This window comes from Oryctolagus cuniculus, chromosome 1 (assembly GCF_051225735.1).
Source record: "Oryctolagus cuniculus isolate XC-2025 breed Fujian yellow rabbit chromosome 1, ASM5122573v1, whole genome shotgun sequence".
Lineage (NCBI taxonomy): Eukaryota > Metazoa > Chordata > Mammalia > Lagomorpha > Leporidae > Oryctolagus > Oryctolagus cuniculus.
Genome location: NC_142867.1, coordinates 197926203 through 197945903, shown reverse-complemented (window position 1 = coordinate 197945903; position 19701 = coordinate 197926203). Strand labels below are relative to the sequence as shown.

Below are 19701 nucleotides of genomic sequence, written 5' to 3'. Positions count from 1 at the left end.
AGTCACAGAAACAGGGTGGAGAGGAATCCTATGGATCAGTGAGGGACCAAGGAGACTTAGGGATGGGAAGAGAGAAATGGGAAGCAGGGAGACAAGAGAGGATACCCTGGGAACGTGGCATGGGCTTCTGTTTTGGTCACGTAACATCTCAGAAAGAAGCACCTCTGTATCTTCACTCCAAGAGCTGGAGAAAAGGCAAGGCATGTGATGGCTTCTTTGTGAGGTGTTATCATGGACATGTGAACATTTGGCTCCTAAGAAAGTTCAAGATCACTCACCATCTCATCAACCCAGGAAGTAGTGGCAGACCTGCTTCCCCGGCTAGGACCCTGCATTTAGTACAGCGTGTCCACTGCTAGGATACAGAAGAGCCAGGGATGTGTCCCTCCTCTGAATGGGGGCTCTGTGCCTAAATGGCCCCTAACTGGGCCCCAAGGACAGGCAGGCACAAGGTCCAGCCTTGCTGAGCCAAGACTCTCCAGGTGTTTTCGTAAAGCAAGCCAAAGATCAAAGGAGGTCTTGTGACAGGCACATCCTCTGTGTGGTGGAAGCTTGGCAGAGAGCCACAGAGCTAGGGGGCTACAGGGAGTCCAGAATGAAGGGAATGGACTCAGATGCGTCACAGTGGCATCAGATGGAATCCAGGGTTAGCGTGCACACATCCTGATTAGGGTGGAGTAGGTCCTTCCATGGTCTCCCACAGGCTCCTACTTCCCATAGGCCAGCATGGGCTCAGACTGTTGACCAAACTCCCACAACAGAGGGCTGTGGGCAGACAGATGAACTGAAATGAAGGCCACCAGGATTTTAAGTTCTCAGCAAAGTCAAGAGTAGGAGAAGGCAGGATCAGAGCCTATGATTCACATAGGAAGCACATGGAGGAAGCCTCATGCGTGCCATCTCAAACCCTAGCAAAGCCAATTCACTTCCCTCAAGTTTCAAGAGAGGCCAAAATCAGAGGAAGCAAAGCCCAATGAAAGGCACAAGTCCAGAGGTGGAAACGTCACTGCTAGCTCGGGTACTACATCACGTCTTGGTCAATAGGCCTGATATTTTCTAGAGCCCTTCCCTTGCTCTCTTCAAAAACTGTCAGAATTGTCAGGTTGGATTTCATTCCACTGATTTCCAACAGTGGGAGGTGAGTGGCTTCTCCACAACTGTCCTGTCAAACACTGGGTCAGAGAGGACAGGGGCCACTTTACGTATGTGCCTGCCCACTGCAGTCCAGACAGGGAGGGCAAAGAACAGAGGATGAGCACAGGAATAAACCGCATGGAGATGCTGCTTCCTGCAGAGTGGGAGGTGGCTGGGCTGCTGCTGCTTCACCAGCCAACCAAGGCCCAGTACTCCACTGAGACACTGGAGCCCAAGGCCCAGGCCAGGCCTAACACAGAAGGAAGGATAAGGTTGGTTCTCGTGCCCACTGCATGGAAAGAAAAGGAAGGAGGATCACCTTGAGTTCAGGTGAAGATATAAGAGACAGGCACGGAGCTGGCATTATGAGGCACTTGTTAAGCCACTGCTTGTGACACCAGCACCCCATATGAGCACTGGTTTGAGTCCAAGCTGTGCCAGTTCTGATCCAGCTCCATGCTAATAGTCCTGGGAAAGCAGCAGAGGATGGCCCAAGTGCTTGGGCCTCTAGCACCCACATGGGAGACCCAGACAGAGTGCCAGGCTCCTGGCTTCAGCCTGGCCAAGCCCCAGCCGTTGTGGCCATTTGGGGAGTGAACCAGCAGATGGAAGATTGACATCTCTCTCTCTCTCTCTCTCTCTCTCTCTCTCTCTCTCTGCTTTTCAAATAACAAAACAAATCTTTGGGAAAAAATTAAGCAGAATACAAGCATTTAAGGTGCCGGGGGATGGGGGACACGGAGGATCTACCCTACCTGGTCAAAGTGGAAAGGTAGAGAATCAACCAATCCCATCCCTAGAGAGGGCGAGGAGAGGACAGTGACTACTTGGGCCTGATGAGAGTATTGAAGGAGGAAAGTCTGTGAACCAGCCAGAGAGAGATGTCTTGTTTCCAGGAGGAGGCGTGGGTGCTGCCAACTGGCCCCCTTTCCCGCCTTGTCCCTCTCCTCAACCATAACTTCTCTCCATCCAAGACCAGGCAAGTTGCATTCTAGGGGATTTCCAGAGAGAATTACTCTCAAGGTCAGGTCAGTTACAAAGGCCACAGGGCAGGGTCCTGGGCAGGCAGCCTGACCATGGGAACCCAAACAGTGGGAAGGGAAGCCACTGCTTGCGGTAAATAGTGCCGGCAGCTGGAATGTGTCAGGGAACGGGAGGAGCAAAAAGGGAGAGGCCTGAGCAGAACCACACACAGACACATGAACACAAGTACTTAGCCACACAGGTGGTACAGAAAAAGACGCAAAGCCAACCATGCCACTCAGACACAAATTCAGAGAGTGCACAAACAGGTCTAAGTAACACAGCTACACAGACTCATGAACACTCTGAGGGAGAGAATCGAGAAGAGACGGGCACAAACACACGCACACACTGACTGGCACACACATCTCACAGACTCAGTCACAACCATGGCCAAATCCATCCTTCCTGCCCAGCCCCTTGCCTCCATAGAGCCCCTAGGCCACCTCAGGTCAGGGCAGTCTTTCTCATCTCCAAACTCTGGTTTGTCATTTCTGACACATGGCTTGTCCTTTAACAGCACAGTCTTAGATTTCACCGCAGGTCTTTGGTCTCCAGAACTTGACTGTGTGCCCTTAAAGAACTGTCAGGGTGAGGAAGTGAGTCCACCGCGCTCTTCAGCGACCCTGTCCCTCACCTACACACCCATCACCAGCAGAGCCCCAGATTACTGCTGCTTTAGTCCTGCAGGGTCCTGACCTCTAGACTGTGACACAGAAGACCAAGAGGAGGACAAGACAGACACACGTGGTCCAAGTTACCCTCAGGGACCATGAAGAACCAGGTCATCTGTCCCTGGGAAGGAGCACCTGACACAGGGCACGACCACATGTGAGGCTGTGAACCTCAACCCCACCCTGACCAACTCACCCCAAAACCCAGTTCCAGCCTCATTTCCGAAGATAACTCTAAGTCCCAGTTCCTTCAAATGGGACTGGAACAACTCCACCTCAGAAAGGAAATGCTGGGCTGGCACTGTGGCACAGTAGGTTAAGTCACCGCCTATGGTGCTGGCATCCCCTGTGGGCACAGGTTCAGGCCCCAGTGATGCTACCTCTGATCCAGCTCCTGCATATGCACCTGGGAAGGCAGCGGACGATGGCCCAAGTTCTTGGGCCCTGCCACCTACAAGGAACTCAGATGGAGTTCCAGGCTCCTGACTTCAGCCTGGCTCACCCCTGGCCATTATGGCAATTTGGGCCCGATGGACCAATGGGTGACAGATCTCTCACTGTCTCTCCCTCTCTGTAGCTCTGGCCTTCAAATAAACAAATCTTTTTTAAAAAAATCCTAGAGACTTTTTTTTTTTAATTTATTAATATAAAGAGAGCAGGGGCTGGCGCTGTGGCATAGCAGAGCAGGTAAAGCTGCTGCTGCTGCCGTGCCACACCCCATATGGGCGCCGGTTTGAGCCCCGGCTGCTCCACTTCTGATCCAGCTCCCTGCTATGGCCTGGGAAAGCAGCAGAGGATGACCCAAGTCCTCCAGCCCCTGAACTCACAGGAGAGAACTAGAAAAAACTCCTGGCTCCTGGCTTCGGCCCAGCCCAGCACCAGTCGTTGCAGCCATCTGGGGAGTAAACCAGCGGAAGGAGGATCTCTCTGTCTCTCCCTCTTTCTCTGTAACTCTCTTTCAAATAAATACATCTTTTGTAAAATATATAAAGAGAACAGATTTCATTCATTTCATAGGTTCAACTCTAAGAAGATAACCAGATTTCTCTCCTTCTCTCTCTCCTTCCCTCAATCTTCCTTCCTTTTTCTTGTAATTTTTTAATTTTTGCCAAAACATAATTTCAATCTACTCTACCAAGAATGCATTAATACAGTGGCTCATAACTGTATATGCTGTTTAAAAAAAAAAAAGCAAAAGAAAGGAAATATTGATGGGTGAAAACCAAAAATGTTTACATGGCCAAAAAAGTTTGTTATAGAACACTGTGATGTTAGGCTCTCCACGGCCTAGCTGTCTACTTTCCTTAGTTGAAACATAACTACAAGAGTCGTTCAAACTCCACAAGCATGGGTGGTTAGGAGACGACCAATAACCTCTAATCTACACCAGATAAATACCCACATTATACCCAAGACTAAATCCCTCTATGTGTATCTTAGATGCTTAAAATTCCCCTCCAACACAAGTTTAACTCCATGGCCAATCTTAATCCCGGTTCTAAATACAAACAATGCCCTACTCCAACCCTAACACAATCTTATTCCAATATAACTAGCTGTTATAAACCACACACCAAATTCCAAGCCCTCTTTAACACTGCCGTAATTCCACACCAGTGCTTACCACTGCCTAAGACCCGTCCGTAATGTCAGTATCACACTGTTCCAGGCATAATCCTAACCCTAGCAACTGTACATTGATGTATGCAACTACACCAGGCGCACAAACAGTACACGTTTCTGAAAGCGTGTGTCACGTGCACCCCCAGGACCTCAGCAGCTCCTTAGTAACAGCTGCATGTCCACAGGGCATCTCATTCCGAGGGCTCAGCGCTCGGCTGGGAACCCAGGAGCACCAAAGCGCCCAGGCCCTCTGACCCTTGTTGGACACACACGCTGAGGGACTCAGCCCACCCCAAACTCTGTTCCAGGACTAGCCCAGCCCCTCGGCTGAGATTCCCGCCATACCCCTCCCCGACTCTTGCCTGCCAAGCTTGAAGCATCTGCTGCCCTGGAACCCCCCGCCCCCTACCAGGCAGGCAGACAAGCCCAGGGCTGAGGGAATGTGGCCCTTTCCAATGTGGGGATTTCCAGACTCTTGCAACACCCATACCTAGGCTGTCTACCCCACAGCTGGCCCAGGTGCCTGTCCTAAAGGGGTAATGGATCTGTTGACGGCATGAAAAAAACACATGTCCAAGGCCTAAGTCTGGTGATAGAGTGTATTCTGCCCTTCTCATGGTAGAGCACAAGCCAGCCTGTGTACCCCCTCAGCCCTCACCCCTAAATGCCAGTGCAGTGCTCCTCCACAGCTCCCACCACAGAGGTTGTCAGACGGTACCTAAGTTCCACTGGGGCACCACCAAGCCAAGCATTCACCCCGAGGACCTGAGCTCTTTGGTGGACACTCAGTCTCAGATGTGCATGTTCCCCTTCCCTAATGTCCACATTGAACCTTGCCTGAGGACCAAAAGGGGCCTTGGTGCAAGACCAAAAGGGGCCTTGGTGCAGGGCTGCAAGCCCCAGAACTCCGCACCCAATAGCGTTCAGGTGGACTGCAGGGAGGGACGGGCCAGACCATCAGGTGAGCACCAACAATGGCCACGTGGGCAGTCTGCATCAGCATCTCTCTGAGGCTGCTCTACCCCTGCGGTCTGGTTCAGAGGCAGGGAGTGACCTGTATCTAGGCATGGAGGGCAAGTCCGAGCCCTGAGGGGTCTGCGTCCACCATCTCGCGGCAGTCAGAGGACCTCAACAGCTTAAGGAAGGGCACCATGTGCAATACTAACACTCAGAGTAAGAGCCTCTGCGGCCTCCACCAAGTCCCGAGGGGACAGGCAGGTGTCCTGACAGAGAGGGAGCCTGGGATTTGAGAGAAGCCGCACCACGGTCCCCTCCTCCTTCCTGCCACCTTCCCCTTTTCCTGCAAGTTATGCCAGAGCACAAAAGCCTCTCCCACAAGGGGCCTGGGGGGTCATCACTCTGGCTTCCTTTACCCCAGACCACCTATGTTCCCTGCTCCTGGCTCTGGGCCCATCTGGCGTGGGGATGAAAGTGTAAAAGGCCCTTATGGCTCACTCAGCCCTAGCCCACCAAGGGCTTACAATTACCAGACAGCTCGGTACAAAATACAGACTCCTGGGGCTCTTTCCTGATGGTCTATGTAAGAAGGTGGAGTAGTGCCTCTAATTTCGTATTTGTAAGCGTTCCCGGGTGATTCTGAAATGCAGCCATATTTGGAAACAATCTAGCACAATAGGATTCTGGAATCATCTAAATCCTCACGGCCCTTGCTATCCTACCTTTCCACAGGGATGTGGGGGATTGGGGAATTTCAAACATTCTGGTGCCAGGATCTGCCATGAGACCAGGAAAAGCTCCACGAAATCTGTCCTTGTGGTTCCCAGTTCTGCTCCTGGAGTGCTAGCCTCTCACAGGGAATGAGCTCTCCCTGCCCCGCTTACGGGTTTATCCTGCTGGAAAACCTCACACACAATGGCTGGTATCTCTCTGCTAGGCCACTCAAATTCCTGCCCCTGTCCTCTCTGAACCTGGGGAAAATGTCACCTCTACGTCCCCATCCCGACAGCATTCCTATCTCCAATCCCCACCCCCTGCATCCCCTCCTTCCCATCAGCAATACCCCTCTGACAGGCCCACGTGCTTGGTCACCCTGTCCTGACGGTGCCTCCCAACCCTCATTTCCTCGTCTCCCTAAGGCTTCTCCAGCCCCTCAAGATCCAGCCTTCAGAAAACTTGAGTAAGCCTGGGGGTGAGGTGCCTGCTGCTGAGTTTAGCACTCTGCAAACAGATGGGTTTTCCAGTTCTGACAGGGGCGGCGGTGGGGGCCAGGGGGGCAGTCACAACTCTGAAGTCTTCATTCAGCTTTAAACATAGATTCTAGGTTATGATCCAGCAGTCACAGCACACACCAGAATGAATTGCAAATTTGAAATATTAACAATTAAATCCAGGAATGACATCATGCAAGATGACAGAGTAAGAAGCTGGGAGTAGGGAGAGTGACATTGTGGTATAGAAGGTTAGGTCACTGCTTGGGATATTAGCATCCCATTTTGAGTACCAGTTCAAGTCCCAGCTCCTCCACTTCCAATCCAGTTTCCTGCTAATGCAATTGGGAAGGCAGCAGAAGATGCTCCAGGTACTTGGGTCCCTACTACCATGTAGGAGACCGAAATGAAGTTGCAGGCTCCTGAGTTCAGCCTGACCCTGTGTGAGCTGTTGCAGCCATTTGAGGAGTGAAGCAGCAGATAGAAGATTTCTTTCTCTCTCTGTGTCTCTCCCTCTCTCTGTCACTCTAACTTTGAAATAAATAAAATAAACTGGAAAAAAAAATACATTTGGGGCTGAAGCTGTAGCATAGCGGGTAAAGCCACCACCTGCAATGCTGGCATCCCATATGGGTGCCGATTCTAGTCCCGACTGCTCCACTTCCAATCCAGCTCTGTGCTATGGCCTGAGAAAGCAGTAGAAGATGGCCCAAGGCCTTGGAACCCTGCACCCGCATGGGAGACCCAGAAGAAGCCAATGGGCAAAGAATTAAAAGATATCTGGAAACAGTACAGAAACAAAATGAGCATCAATAAGGTAGAAATAACTTTTTTTTTTTTTAGAAAAAGGACCCAAAATAAATTCTGGTGCCATAAACACTAAAATCACAATGAGAAATTCACTTGAGGAGTTCAACAGCAGATTTGGGCAGCAAGAGAAAGGATCAGTGCACTTGAATATAAAACAATAAAAATGGCTAAATCTGAGAAGTAGTTAGAAAACAGAGGAAGAAAAGTGAACAGTCTGAGGACACCATCAACTCAACCTCATCACAGGGTTTTCAAAAGAGGAGAAAAGTTTTTTTGAAGAAATTATAGCTGAAAATATCCCAAATCTGATAAACAGTATGAGCTCAAGAACCACAAGCAGGATAAACTTGAAGTGATCCACATTGAAACACATTACAGTCAAACTGTTGAAACCCAAAGACAAAGGGAAAATTTTGAGAGCAGCAAAAAGAGAAGTAACTCATTATATTCAAGAGATCCTCAAAAAGATTTATAGCTGGAGTGAGCACTGTGGCACAGTGAGTTAAGCCACCACTTGGGACACCCCCATCCCATATCAGAGTGCCGGTTCAAGTCCCAGTGGCTCCACTTCCACTCCAGCCTCCTGAAGATGTCCCTGGGAAGAAGGGGGTGGGGCAAGTATTTGAGTTCCTGCGACCTATGTAGGAAACCAGGATGGATTTCCCAGCTCCTGGCTTCAGCCTGGCCCAGCCCTGGCTGCTGAAGGCATTTTAGGAGTACATCAGTAGACAGCAGATCTCTTTTTCTTCCTCTCTCTCAGCCTTTCAACTAAAATAGGCAAATTAAAAAAAAAAAAAGTCAGAAGGTTTTCAAACAGAAACAAAATGACAATAAATGGTAACTCACATAGTATTACATACTTTTTTGTTTGTGACTCCTCTTTTTGTTATTTATAATATGAAAGGTGGGGCCAGCACTGTAGCATAGAGGGTAAACCCGCTTCCTGCAGCGCCAGAATCCCATAGCGGTGCCAGTTCAAGTCCTGGTTGCTCCACTTCTGATCCAGCTCCCTGCTACTGTGCCTGGGAAAGCAGCAGAAGATGGCCTAAGTCCTTGGACCACTGTACCCACGTGGGAGACCTGGGAAAAGCACCTGGTTCCTGGCTTTGGATCAGTCCAGATTCAGCCACAGCAGCTGATCTCTCTCTCTCTTTCTCTCTCTACTCAATTGATCTCTCTCTCTCTCTCTCTCTAACTCTGCCTTTCAAATGAATAAATCTTATATATGTATATATATATAATATATAGATGTAAATTGAAAGGCAAATGCATAAAATAATTGTAAGTCTATATTAATGGGCACACATTGTATAAAGATGTAATCTGTGACCATAACAATACAAAGGAGAAGGAACTAAAATGAATAGGAGAAGGGTGTTTATTAAAACTAAGTTGGTGGGGTCGGTGCTGTGGTGTAGCAGGTAAAGCCGCCGCCTGCAGTGCCAGCATCCCATATGAGTACCAGTTCAAGTCCTGGATGCTCAACTTCCGATCCAGCTCTCTGCTGTAGCCTGGGAAAGCAGTAGAAGATGGCCTAAGCCCTCGGGCCCCTGCACCCACGTAAGAGACCTAGAAGAAGCTTCTGGCTCCTGGCTTCAGATCAGCACATCTCTGGCCATTGCGGCCATCTAGGGAGTAAACCAGCGGATGGAAGACCTTTCTTTCTCTCTCTCTCTCTCTCTCTCTCTCTGCCTCTGTCTCTCTGTAACTCTGCCTTTCAAATAAATAAATTAATTTTAAAAACTAAGTTGGTATACATTTAAGATGCTAATTGTAGTTACCAAGGTAACCATTAAAACAATTACAGGAGCCAGCACTGTGGTGTAGCGGGTAAAGCCACCGCCTGCAGTGCTGGCATCCCATATGGGCACCAGTTCGTGTCTCTGCTGCTCCACTTCTGATCCAGCTCTCTGCTATGGCCTGGGAAGGCAGTAGAGGATGGCCCAAGTCCTTGGGCCCCTGCACCTGTGTGGGAGACCCAGAGGAAGCTCCTGGCTCCTGGCTTCAGATCGGCGCAGCTCCGGCTGTTGTGGCTACCTGGGAAGTGAACCAGCAGATGGAAGACCTCTCTCTGACTCTCCTTCTCTCTCTGTGCAACTCTGACTTTCAAATGAATAAATAAATATTTTTTAAAAAATCACATAACATAAGGAAAAGGAAAGAAAGGAATAAAAATGGTACACTACAAAAAAAATCAACTAAAAACAAAGAAAGGATGGGCCAGCGCCGCGGCTCACTAGGCTAATCCTCCGCCTTGTGGCGCCAGCACACTAGGTTCTAGTCCCGGTTGGGGCGCCGGATTCTGTCCCGGTTGCCCCTCTTCCAGGCCAGCTCTCTGCTGTGTCCAGGGAGTGCAGTGGAGGATGGCCCAAGTGCTTAGGCCCTGCACCCCATGGGAGACCAGGAGAAGTACCTGGCTCCTGCCATCGGATCAGCGCAGCACGCTGGCCGCAGCGGCCATTGGAGGGTGAACCAATGGCAAAGGAAGACCTTTCTCTCTGTTTCTCTCTCTCACTGTCCACTCTGCCTGTCAAAAAAAAACCACAAAGAAAGGCAGTAATAGAAGAAAAATATATACAAGATATACAGAAAACAAATACATAAGTGACATAAATACATCCTTCCTTATTACTCTAAAGCAAATGGACTAAATCTTCCAATTAAAAGGCAGACACTAGCAGCCAGCATTGTGGCATTGCAGATGAAGCTATTGCCTGGAATGCTGGCATCCCATATGGGTGCTGGTTTGAGTGCTGGCTACTCTACTTCTTATCTAGCTCTCTGTTATGGCCTGGGAAGAGCAGCAGAGGGTGACCCATGTGCTTGGGCACCTGCCACCCATGTGGAACACTCAGATGAAAGAACTACTGGCTCCTAGCTTCAGCCTGGTTCAGCCCTGGCTATTGAAACCATCTCAGGAGTGAACCAGTGAATGGAAGATATCTTTCTCTGTCTCCCTCTCCCCTCTCTCTATAGCTCTTCCAAATAAATAAATAAATTCTTTAAAGAAAAAAAGGCAGAGACAGGCAAAATGATTCATTTACATGCTGTCTATAAGGGACTCCCTTTAGATACAAAGACTTTGAAAGTCAAAGGATAGAAAGAATATCCAATCAAATAGTGGCCAAAAGGAAACGGGGAGGTCATTGTTGTGGCGCAGCGGTTAAGCTGCAGCTTGCTGCGCCACAATCCCATACTGATTTGAGTCTTGACTACTCCACTTCCAATCCAGCTCCTGGCTAATGTGCTTGAAATAAGCAGAAGATGGTCCATGTGCTTGGGCCCCTGCCACCCATCTGGAAGGACTGGATGGAGTTCCAGGCTCCTGGCTTTGGCCTGGCCCTAGCCTTGGCTCTTGCAGCCATTTGGGGAATGAACCAACAGATAGAAATCTCTCTCTCTCTCTCTCTCTCTCTCTCTCTGTCTCTCCCTCTGGTGTGGTGTGTGAGTCTTTCTTTTAAATAAAGAAATCTAAAAAAAATCTGAGGTCATTATATTACCATTAGGAAAAGTAGAGTTTTAGCCAAAAAGAGTTAAAAGAGACAAATAAGGACATTATACATTAATAGAACGTTTGATATAGCAAGAAGATGTAACAACTATAAATACCTAACAATAGAGCACCAAAGCACTGGAAGCAAAAATGAACAGAATGGAATAGAGAAATTGACAGTTCTATAACAGTTGGAGGCTTCACCATGTCATTTCTATAATGGATAAAACAACCAGACAAAGACCAATAAGGAAACAGGGCACTTGAACAATACTCTGAACCAATTAGACCTAGCAGACTGACACAGAAGACTGCCCAACAACAGTAGGATGCACACTCTTCTCAGGTGTGCACGGAACACTCTCCAGGAAAGACAACAGGTCAAGACACAAACCAAGTTATAATGCAGTTGAACCAGAAATCAGTAACAGAAGGAAAACTCAAAAATCCACAAATACATGGAAACTAAGTGATATGCTCAAGAAGAAATTTCTCACCGGAGAAATTAGCAAATACCTCCAGGGGGAAGGCATTTGGCTCAATGATTAAGCCCACATCCGGCATCAGACGGCCTGGTTCAAGTCATGGCTTCTCTGCTTCTGATCCAGCTCCCTGCTAATGTGCACCCTGGAACGCAGCAGATGATGGCTCAAGTACTTGGGTCCCTACCACTCACATGGGAGACCTATATGGAGTTTTGGGATCTTGGCTTCAGCCTAGCCCAGTCCTTGCTGTTGCTGGCACTTGAGATGTGAACCAGAAGATGGAAGACCTCTCTCTCTCTCTCTCTTTCTCTCTGTGTCTTTCAAATAAAAATAAATAAATAATTGTTTAAATATATTTTTAAAAGAAAGAAAATAGCTTGAGACAAATGAAAATAAAAACATAATTACAACAAAATTTACAAGACAGTGAAAGCAGTGCTAAGAGAAAAATTTATAATTGTGAATGTCTACAAGTGAAGGGACCTCAACTCAATGACCTGACTATACAATTTAAAGAACTAGAAAAACTAGAGCAAACTAAAGGCAAAGAGAGTAGAAAGAAGGAAATACAGACTAAAACAGAGGTATAGGAAATAGGGAAATGGTAGAGAAAAATCAACAAAATCAGGACGTGGCTCTTTGAAAACACTGATAAACTTTTAGGTAGATTATGAAAAGAAGAGAGGAGCCTCAAATTATTTAAATCAAAAATGAAAATGGGGATATCACTACCAATTTGACATCAGTAAAAAGGTCTGTGAGAGAATACTATAAACAACTGTACACCCACAAGTTAAATAACCTAGACAAAATGGACAAGTTTCAAAAAAGTCAAATATCAGCCGGCGCCGTGGCTCAATAGGCTAATCCTCCACCTTGCGGCGCCGGCACACCGGGTTCTAGTCCCGGTCGGGGCGCCGGATTCTGTCCCGGTTGCCCCTCTTCCAGGCCAGCTCTCTGCTATGGCCAGGGAGTGCAGTGGAGGATGGCCCAGGTGCTTGGGCCCTGCACCCCATGGGAGACCAGGAAAAGCACCTGGATCCTGGCTCCTGCCATCGGATCAGCGCGGTGCGCCGGCTGCAGCGGCGGCCAGTGGAGGGCAAACCAACGGCAAAGGAAGACCTTTCTCTCTGTCTCTCTCTCTCACTGTCCACTCTGCCTGTCAAAAAAAAAAAAAAAAGTCAAATATCAAAACTGACTGAAGAAGATACAGAAAATCTGAATAAATCTCTAATAAGTAAGGGGGCCGAATCAGTAATAATATCTCAACAAAGAAAATCTCAGAGCCAGATGGCTTCACTGGTGAGTTCTGCCACACATTTCAAGAGGAATGAACATAAATCCTTCTCAAACTCCCAAAAATCTGAAGAGGCGCTAACACCCCCTGACTCACTCTAAGAATTACCTGATCTCAAAGCCAAACAAAGGCACCACAGGAAAAAGAAAACCATTCACCAATATCCCTTATGAATAGAGATATAAAAATCTTCAATAAAATATCAGAAACCTGAATGCAGCATCATATTAAAACAAGTACACATCTTGACCAAATGGGATTTGAACACACGCAAAAATAGTCAATATAATATGCATCAATAGAATGAAGGGAAATACCTTTCAACCATCCCAATCAATGCAGAAAAAGAACTTGATAAAGATCCAGTGTCCTTTCACTCAATAAACCAGGAATAGAAGGGAACTTCCCCCATGTGAAAAAGGCCAAATATGAAAACCCTGCCGCTGACACCACATTCGCTGGGGACACACTGAACGCTTCTCTCTAAGATCAGAAACTCGACAGAGCTGCAAACCCTTGCAAATCATATGTCTAATAAACATCTACCATCCAAGAAAAAAAAAAAAAAAAAACCTCTTATAATCCAACTCTGGAAGGAAGGGGAACGTGTGGAGCCTGGAGCATTGTGAGGATTCAGTCACAGGCCACCAGGGCAGAGGCGGCCAGACCTGCACCACGCAGGGGCTGACAGGCACAGCTGGTGACATCGGGCTGCCGGGGGCAGAGGAGCTCTGTGTTTGGCACTCTAGTGCGGCCGGGTGCCAGCACGGGACCCAGCATCTTCCAGGAAGGAAAAGAAGGAGGGGATGAGGGAAGTGAAAGTGTCCGACTGCATAAATAGACAGCAGGCCAGTCCCAGCCCACACACAACCCCCCGGCTAGCAGCTGTGCACCCCAGCCACAGCTCTGGCCTCCTGCTCAGCCGCTGCCACAGCCATGGCTCAGCCGCTGGCTCTGAGTCTCCTTTTCCTGGTCCTGGCACTCTGCATCCCCCAGACCCAAGGTACCCGGGGTGGGGGGTGGGGAGAGGGGGCAGGGGAGTCTTTGGTGGGGGCAAGGGGCTGGACAGGCCTGGATGAGAGCTTCCCAGCAGCCCCTGGCTCCCTGTGACCCCTACCTGCAGGCAGTGACGGAGGGGCTCAGGACTGTTGCCTCAAATACAGCCTAAGGAAGATTCCCCACAAGGTTGTCCGCAGCTACCGGAAGCAGGAGCCAAGTTTAGGCTGCCCCATCTCAGCCATCCTGTGAGTGGGCTCAGGGTGGAGAAGGAGGGGAGGGTGCGGGCTGGCAGCTGAGCGGGGAGGGCTTGGTGGGCAAGACCAGGAAGGTCTCCTCGCCCCCGACTCCCAGGTTCTCACCCCGGAAGCGCTCTCAGCCGGAGCTCTGCGCAGACCCCAAGGAGCCCTGGGTACAGCAGCTGATGAAGCGTCTGGACAGGCCGCCAGCCCCAAAGAAACAAGTCCAAGCCTGTAGGAAGGACGGGGGTGCCTCCAAGTCCGGCAAGAAGGGAAAAGGCTGCAAGAGGTGAGGAAGCCGAGGGGACGGTGGGAGGACAGCGAAGGGGAGCCTCCATTCGTTTTTCACCGCCGTCTTCTGCCTTCCTAGGACGGAGCAGCCGCAGACCCCAAAAGGGCCATAGCCCCGTGACCAGCCTGCAGCACAGGAGGCCCCACCAGCCTCCCTGGGGCTTGGAATCCCAAAGCAAGGGGCAAGAAGTGGACTTGGAAAGAGACTGAACTCAGGGGCCCCAGAGCAGCCACCCTGTGCAGGCTTTGCCACCCCTTCTCCTGCTTCAACCGTCCCATCTGCCTTCCCAGCCCAGCCCAGGCCAGGCCAGGCCAGGCCCGGAGAGACAGGAGAGAGAGAGTCTCCTAGGGAGTGCGAGAGGAGGCAGCAGGACTGCCCCAGGGAGAGGTCACCTGGCCCTGAGCCTGCTCCCCGCTGTGCCCCCTTCTTCCTTGTAAATATGATTTATACCTAACTGAATAAAAAGCTGTTCTGGCCTCCCACCCAAGTACCTGTTCCTGTGTGTTTGCGTCTGTGGGAAAGTTACGGTCACTACAGGGTGGGATCACACCCAGCCAAGGGCATAGGCTGGCAAATTCTACACTTCAACTTATGCCAAGGGTTCCCTTCCCTCTCAGGGCCCACACACCTGGGAAGTGGAAGGGAGACTGGTGGCCCTGCAGGATCCAGTCCTGCAGGGGGACAGCAGACCTAGAGAGATCCTGCCGAGATCCCTGCCCTGGGTCTGCATAGCACTCCCCTACTCCAGGGGTGAGCTCCAGATCTTTGCCCAGATCTATCAACGGACTGCAGGAGAACCTCCAAGGACCTCAGGAAAGGTCCCCAGGGTGAGGCTATGGTCTGGGCCCACCTGGGACACAGGCAAACACACGTCCCACTGAGACCCACCCTGGACACATTTCCAGCCCCAGGGATCCCCTCCCTACGAGCTAAGAGGACCCCCTTCTGCCCTGTTCCACGAGGCTTGGTCCCCCGGCCTCCCCTCTTTGTTTGATGAGGCCATGGTGCCCTTCTGCTCCCTGTCTGGGCCCCTGGACTCCCTCAGCTGTCCACCAGTTGGAACAGCCTTCTCCCTTTCCTTTCTGTTTTCTTCTTCCTCCCCTGGCAGGGACCCAGGGTCCCAGGGACCCTTTAACCTCTTGAAGCCAAGAAATAAGTTTCGCGGGGTGCATTTTTAGAGTCCCAGGATTCTGCTCTCCAAGAAGACCCCAGCCGGGCTTCCATACACCCCCCCCCCCCCACCTGCCAAGCAGGGAGAGAGGAGGCCAGCGGATGAGGTCAGGCAATGTGGGAAAGAAGACAGACCCCTGGCCGGCGCCGCGGCTCACTAGGCTAATCCTCCGCCTAGCGGCGCCGGCACACCGGGTTCTAGTCCCGGTCGGGGCGCCGGATTCTGTCCCGGTTGCCCCTCTTCCAGGCCAGCCCTCTGCTGTGGCCAGGGAGTGCAGTGGAGGATGGCCCAGGTGCTTGGGCCCTGCACCCCATGGGAGACCAGGAAAAGCACCTGGCTCCTGGCTCCTGCCATCGGATCAGCGCGGTGCGCTGGCCGCAGCGCGCCAGCCGCGGCGGCCATTGGAGGGTGAACCAACGGCAAAGGAAGACCTTTCTCTCTGTCTCTCTCTCTCTCACTGTCCACTCTGCCTGTCAAAAAAAAAAAAAAAAAAAAAAAAAAAAAAAAAAAAAAGAAGACAGACCCTGCAGGGGGTGGGGAAGGTGGGCAAGGAAGGCGGGGACTCGCCAGACCTCGCCACCCCACCTCCTCTTCCTTCCATAGGAGCCTGAGTGCCACAGCATTTACTGCTTACCATAAAATCATTAAAGTATGTGCTTGTTCGCTCCTCCAGAGGCTGGGGAAAGACAGGGACTCCTCCCTACCTACCCATGTGCAATAGGTGTGATCTTAGCCTATACATTCAGATGTGCAAGGAACAGCATTTTGCAATGTTCTTTAAATGAACTTGATTCCTATTCCAAGCCCTTGCATCTGCCAAGAGCCATGCAGAAGTCATAGAAGGCTGGCGGGTGAGGGGGAGTGTCCTGCCTGCCCTGCACGCCATCATGCTCTGACCCCTACGGTCAGATCTGTCTCTGCAGGGCCTCAACTTTCAAACTCTCATCTCTGTGCCACATTTGAGACATGGGAATTCAGACATGAGGCCCTCTGGGCTTGGACCCAGTCTCCCAAGACATCCCTGCATCCTGTCACCTGTTCCCTCACAGCCAGGGGTCGGAGCCCAATGTCCATGCTGGCTGGACCTACACAGCAATCCCCCCACAGTCTTAAAGAATTCTCTCCTCCTCCGTAGTCTCTCCCTCTCCCCAGCCCCTCCTGGACACAATCCCTTCCCATGTTTAGACTTTTACAAAAGGCAGAAGGGCCTTTGACATCAGGATGCCTGTCCCTCAGCCCTGCCAATGTGGATTGAACTGGAGGACAGCATGTCAAGTGAAATAAGCCAGGCACAGGAAAACAAATCTCATATGTCCTCGCTCCCACGTGGAAGCTGGAAGAACAGGTCTCACAGAAGTGGAGGCTGGGAAGGGGCAAGGGAGCAGGGTAGAGAGGGTGGGTAACAGGCACAGGTTCTGTGCTCTGTAGCACATTAGAGTGAGCACAATTTACAGCAACTTATTACACATTTCAAAACAATTAGAAGAGAGTTGCTGGAAGTTTCCCGAACATAAAGAAACAATAGAGGTTGGAGGAGCTGGAAATGCTAATTACCCGGATTTGACTGTGACACACTGTGTTTATGTATGGAATCATCACATAAATATGGACATGTCAATTAAAAGTGTTTTCATTTTTAAAAATAAAGAAATATAACCTCAAAGCAAAATAAACCCAACCAAAAACTTCTGCTTGCGCTAAAGTGAAAGGAAAAACAAGCAGAACAGACAAAAGCTCCTGCTTCACGAGGCTTTCCTGCGGCAGCTGCGTGCCTGGTATTTGCCTCAAGCCCTGCCCCGAGTAGACCTGCAGCGTGTTATTTGCATCAGAGAGCAAATGGCCACTCTCACCGTAGCTTTCACCCTCAGCAATGTTCTCCCGTTCTTTCTTCTTTCTACAAGATACATAATTCAAAAAGAAAAAACAAATAATACATATTCGTAGTTTTTTAAAGTTTCAAAAAGTACAAAAAGGCTTATTCTGAACAATACCATTTCCAACAACTTAATTCTGAAACTTTCTTCTAGGAGGTAGTGTCAAACACCTAAATACTTGTTTTAAGTCTCAGTTTCTTTCTGTATCTCTTTTAAACATTGCCAACTCACCTCCTGCTGCACAAAGTGAAGATGCATCTTTCTTACCGAACCTCTTCTCCTGCCACTCCATCCTGCAGACACAGGCTCACCACTAAGATGATCACTTATGGCTACGACTCTGCGAATGTTCATTGCAGAGAGCAGTAGTGTACCATCCTTGCTTTCCCTTTGTCATTCTGCTTGTTCTTTTTCTTAAAGATTCCAGCGGCAGGCATTTAGCCTAGTGGTTTAAGACACTCAAGTCCCCCATCAGAGTACGTAGGCTCAATACCTGCGTTTCATACCAGGCTCTGTTCCTGACTCCAGCTTCCTGCTAATGCAAACCCTGGGAGGCAGTGGTGATGGCTCAAGTAATTGGGTTCCTGCCACCCATGTGAAAGACCTGGATTGAGTTCCAGGCATAGCTTGGTCTAGCTCTGGCTATAGATGAGCTCTTTCTCTCTCTTCCTCTCTCTCACTTTATCCCCTCCTCCCTCCCTCCCCATCTCTCAAATAAGTAAATAAATTTTTTAAAAAATTCTTTAAGGGATGGCCAGCATTGTGGCACATCAGTTTAAGCCACCACTTGCGATGCAGGCATCCCATATAAGAGTGCCATTTTTGGGGCCGGTGCTGTGTCGTAATGGGTAAAGCCACCACCTGCAGTGCCGGCATCCCACATGGCTGCCGGTTCAAGTCCCAGCTGCTCCACTTCCCATCCAGCTCCCTGCTAATGTGTTCGGGAAAGCAGCAGAAGATGGCCCAAGTCCTTGGGCCCCTGCACCCATGTGGGAGACCTGGAAGAAGCTCCTGGATTCTGGCTTCAGATTGGCCCAGCTCCAGCCCTTGTGGCCATTTGGAGAGAAAACTGATGACAAAAGATCTCTCTCTTTCTCTCTCTCTCTTTCTCGCTTTGCCTCTCTGTAATTCTGCCTTTCAAATAAATAAATAAATCTTTAAAAAAAAAAAAAAAAAACAGAAAAAAGAGTGCTGCTTCGAGTCCCAGCTACTTCACTTCTAATCCAGCTTCCTGCTAATGCATCTAGGAAAGCAGAAGAGGAAGGACCAAGTGCTTGGGTCCCTGTCACCCATATGGGAGACCCAGATGGAGTTCCTGGCTCTGGCTTCAGCCTGGCCCAGCCCTGGCTGTTGCTGGCATTGGGGAAGTGAACAAGCAGATGGAAGCTCTTTCCTCTCTCTCTCTCTCTCTCTCTCTCTCATTTTCACCCCATCTTCCAAATAAATAAATATATAAACCTTTGTTAAAATTCTTTAAGGTTCTAATTGTTCTTCTGTTTTTAAAAACACTTCTATTTCGACATTATCACAGCCCCTCAAATATTTCAACATAGAAGGCTGGTTAAAGACTGAATGTTTAAAATGTATGATATAGCAGAAAAATAGGTGAATGTATTCATAATCTTATGGTAGAAAACAATTTCTTAGGTAAGGCATAAAACCATAAAAGAGGGGCCAGCACTGTGGCACAGAAGGTTAAGCCACCACCTGCTGTGCCAGCATCCCGCGTCGTCGGCACCAGATGGAGTCCTGGCTGCTCCACTTCCCATCCAGCCCCCTGCTAATGTGCCTGAGAAAGCAATGGAGGACAGCCCAAGTGCCTGGGCCCCCGAACCCACATGGGAGACCCAGAAGAAGCTCCTGGCTCCGGCCTGGCCTAGCCCTGGTCATTGCAGTCATTTGGGGAATGAACCAGAGAATGGAAGATCTCTTTCTCTCTCTCCTCTCTCTCTCTCTGTATCTCTGCCTTTCAAATAAATAAATAAATCTTAAAAAAAGGGGGTGGGAGAATTTTTTTAAAAACCATAAAAGAGAAGTCATAAGGGAAAAAAATCAACACCATTAAACTCAATGACATGGGGAAGTCCAGAATAAAGGCTGCAAATTAACACAGGCTCTTCTCACTGCTCCCTGAGTCCAGCTGAAAGTGCAGAAGAGTAATGTCTATGGAAGGCATAAACCCACACGGACCAAAACAGGAGAAGGGATAGAGATAACTTTCCCAAAGACTGCTCCCAAGGCAGGTAAATATTTCAGATAAAACAGATGCAAAGCCAAAAACAAAATTGTAAATGTGAAGCGTTTCCAACATCATGTTCCCACATAAAGATACATTTTTTTTCTGAATATTCTTAGTATACTGCTGTTCAACAGGAAACAATTAATGGCTTCTACTAGAAATTTTTTAAAAAGCAGAAATGCA

At 49.3% G+C, this 19701-nt stretch overlaps 1 protein-coding gene across 1 annotated transcript; it reads left to right on the top strand.

Moving 5' to 3' along the window:
- Positions 1-13569: 13569 nt before the first annotated feature.
- Positions 13570-14721, top strand: CCL21 (C-C motif chemokine ligand 21). Its single transcript, XM_002708013.6, has 4 exons — positions 13570-13710; positions 13831-13951; positions 14058-14231; positions 14313-14721. The coding sequence occupies exons 1-4, from the start codon at positions 13644-13646 to the stop codon at positions 14344-14346; spliced, it is 396 nt and encodes a 131-aa protein (XP_002708059.1). The 5' UTR covers positions 13570-13643; the 3' UTR covers positions 14347-14721.
- Positions 14722-19701: the final 4980 nt, after the last annotated feature.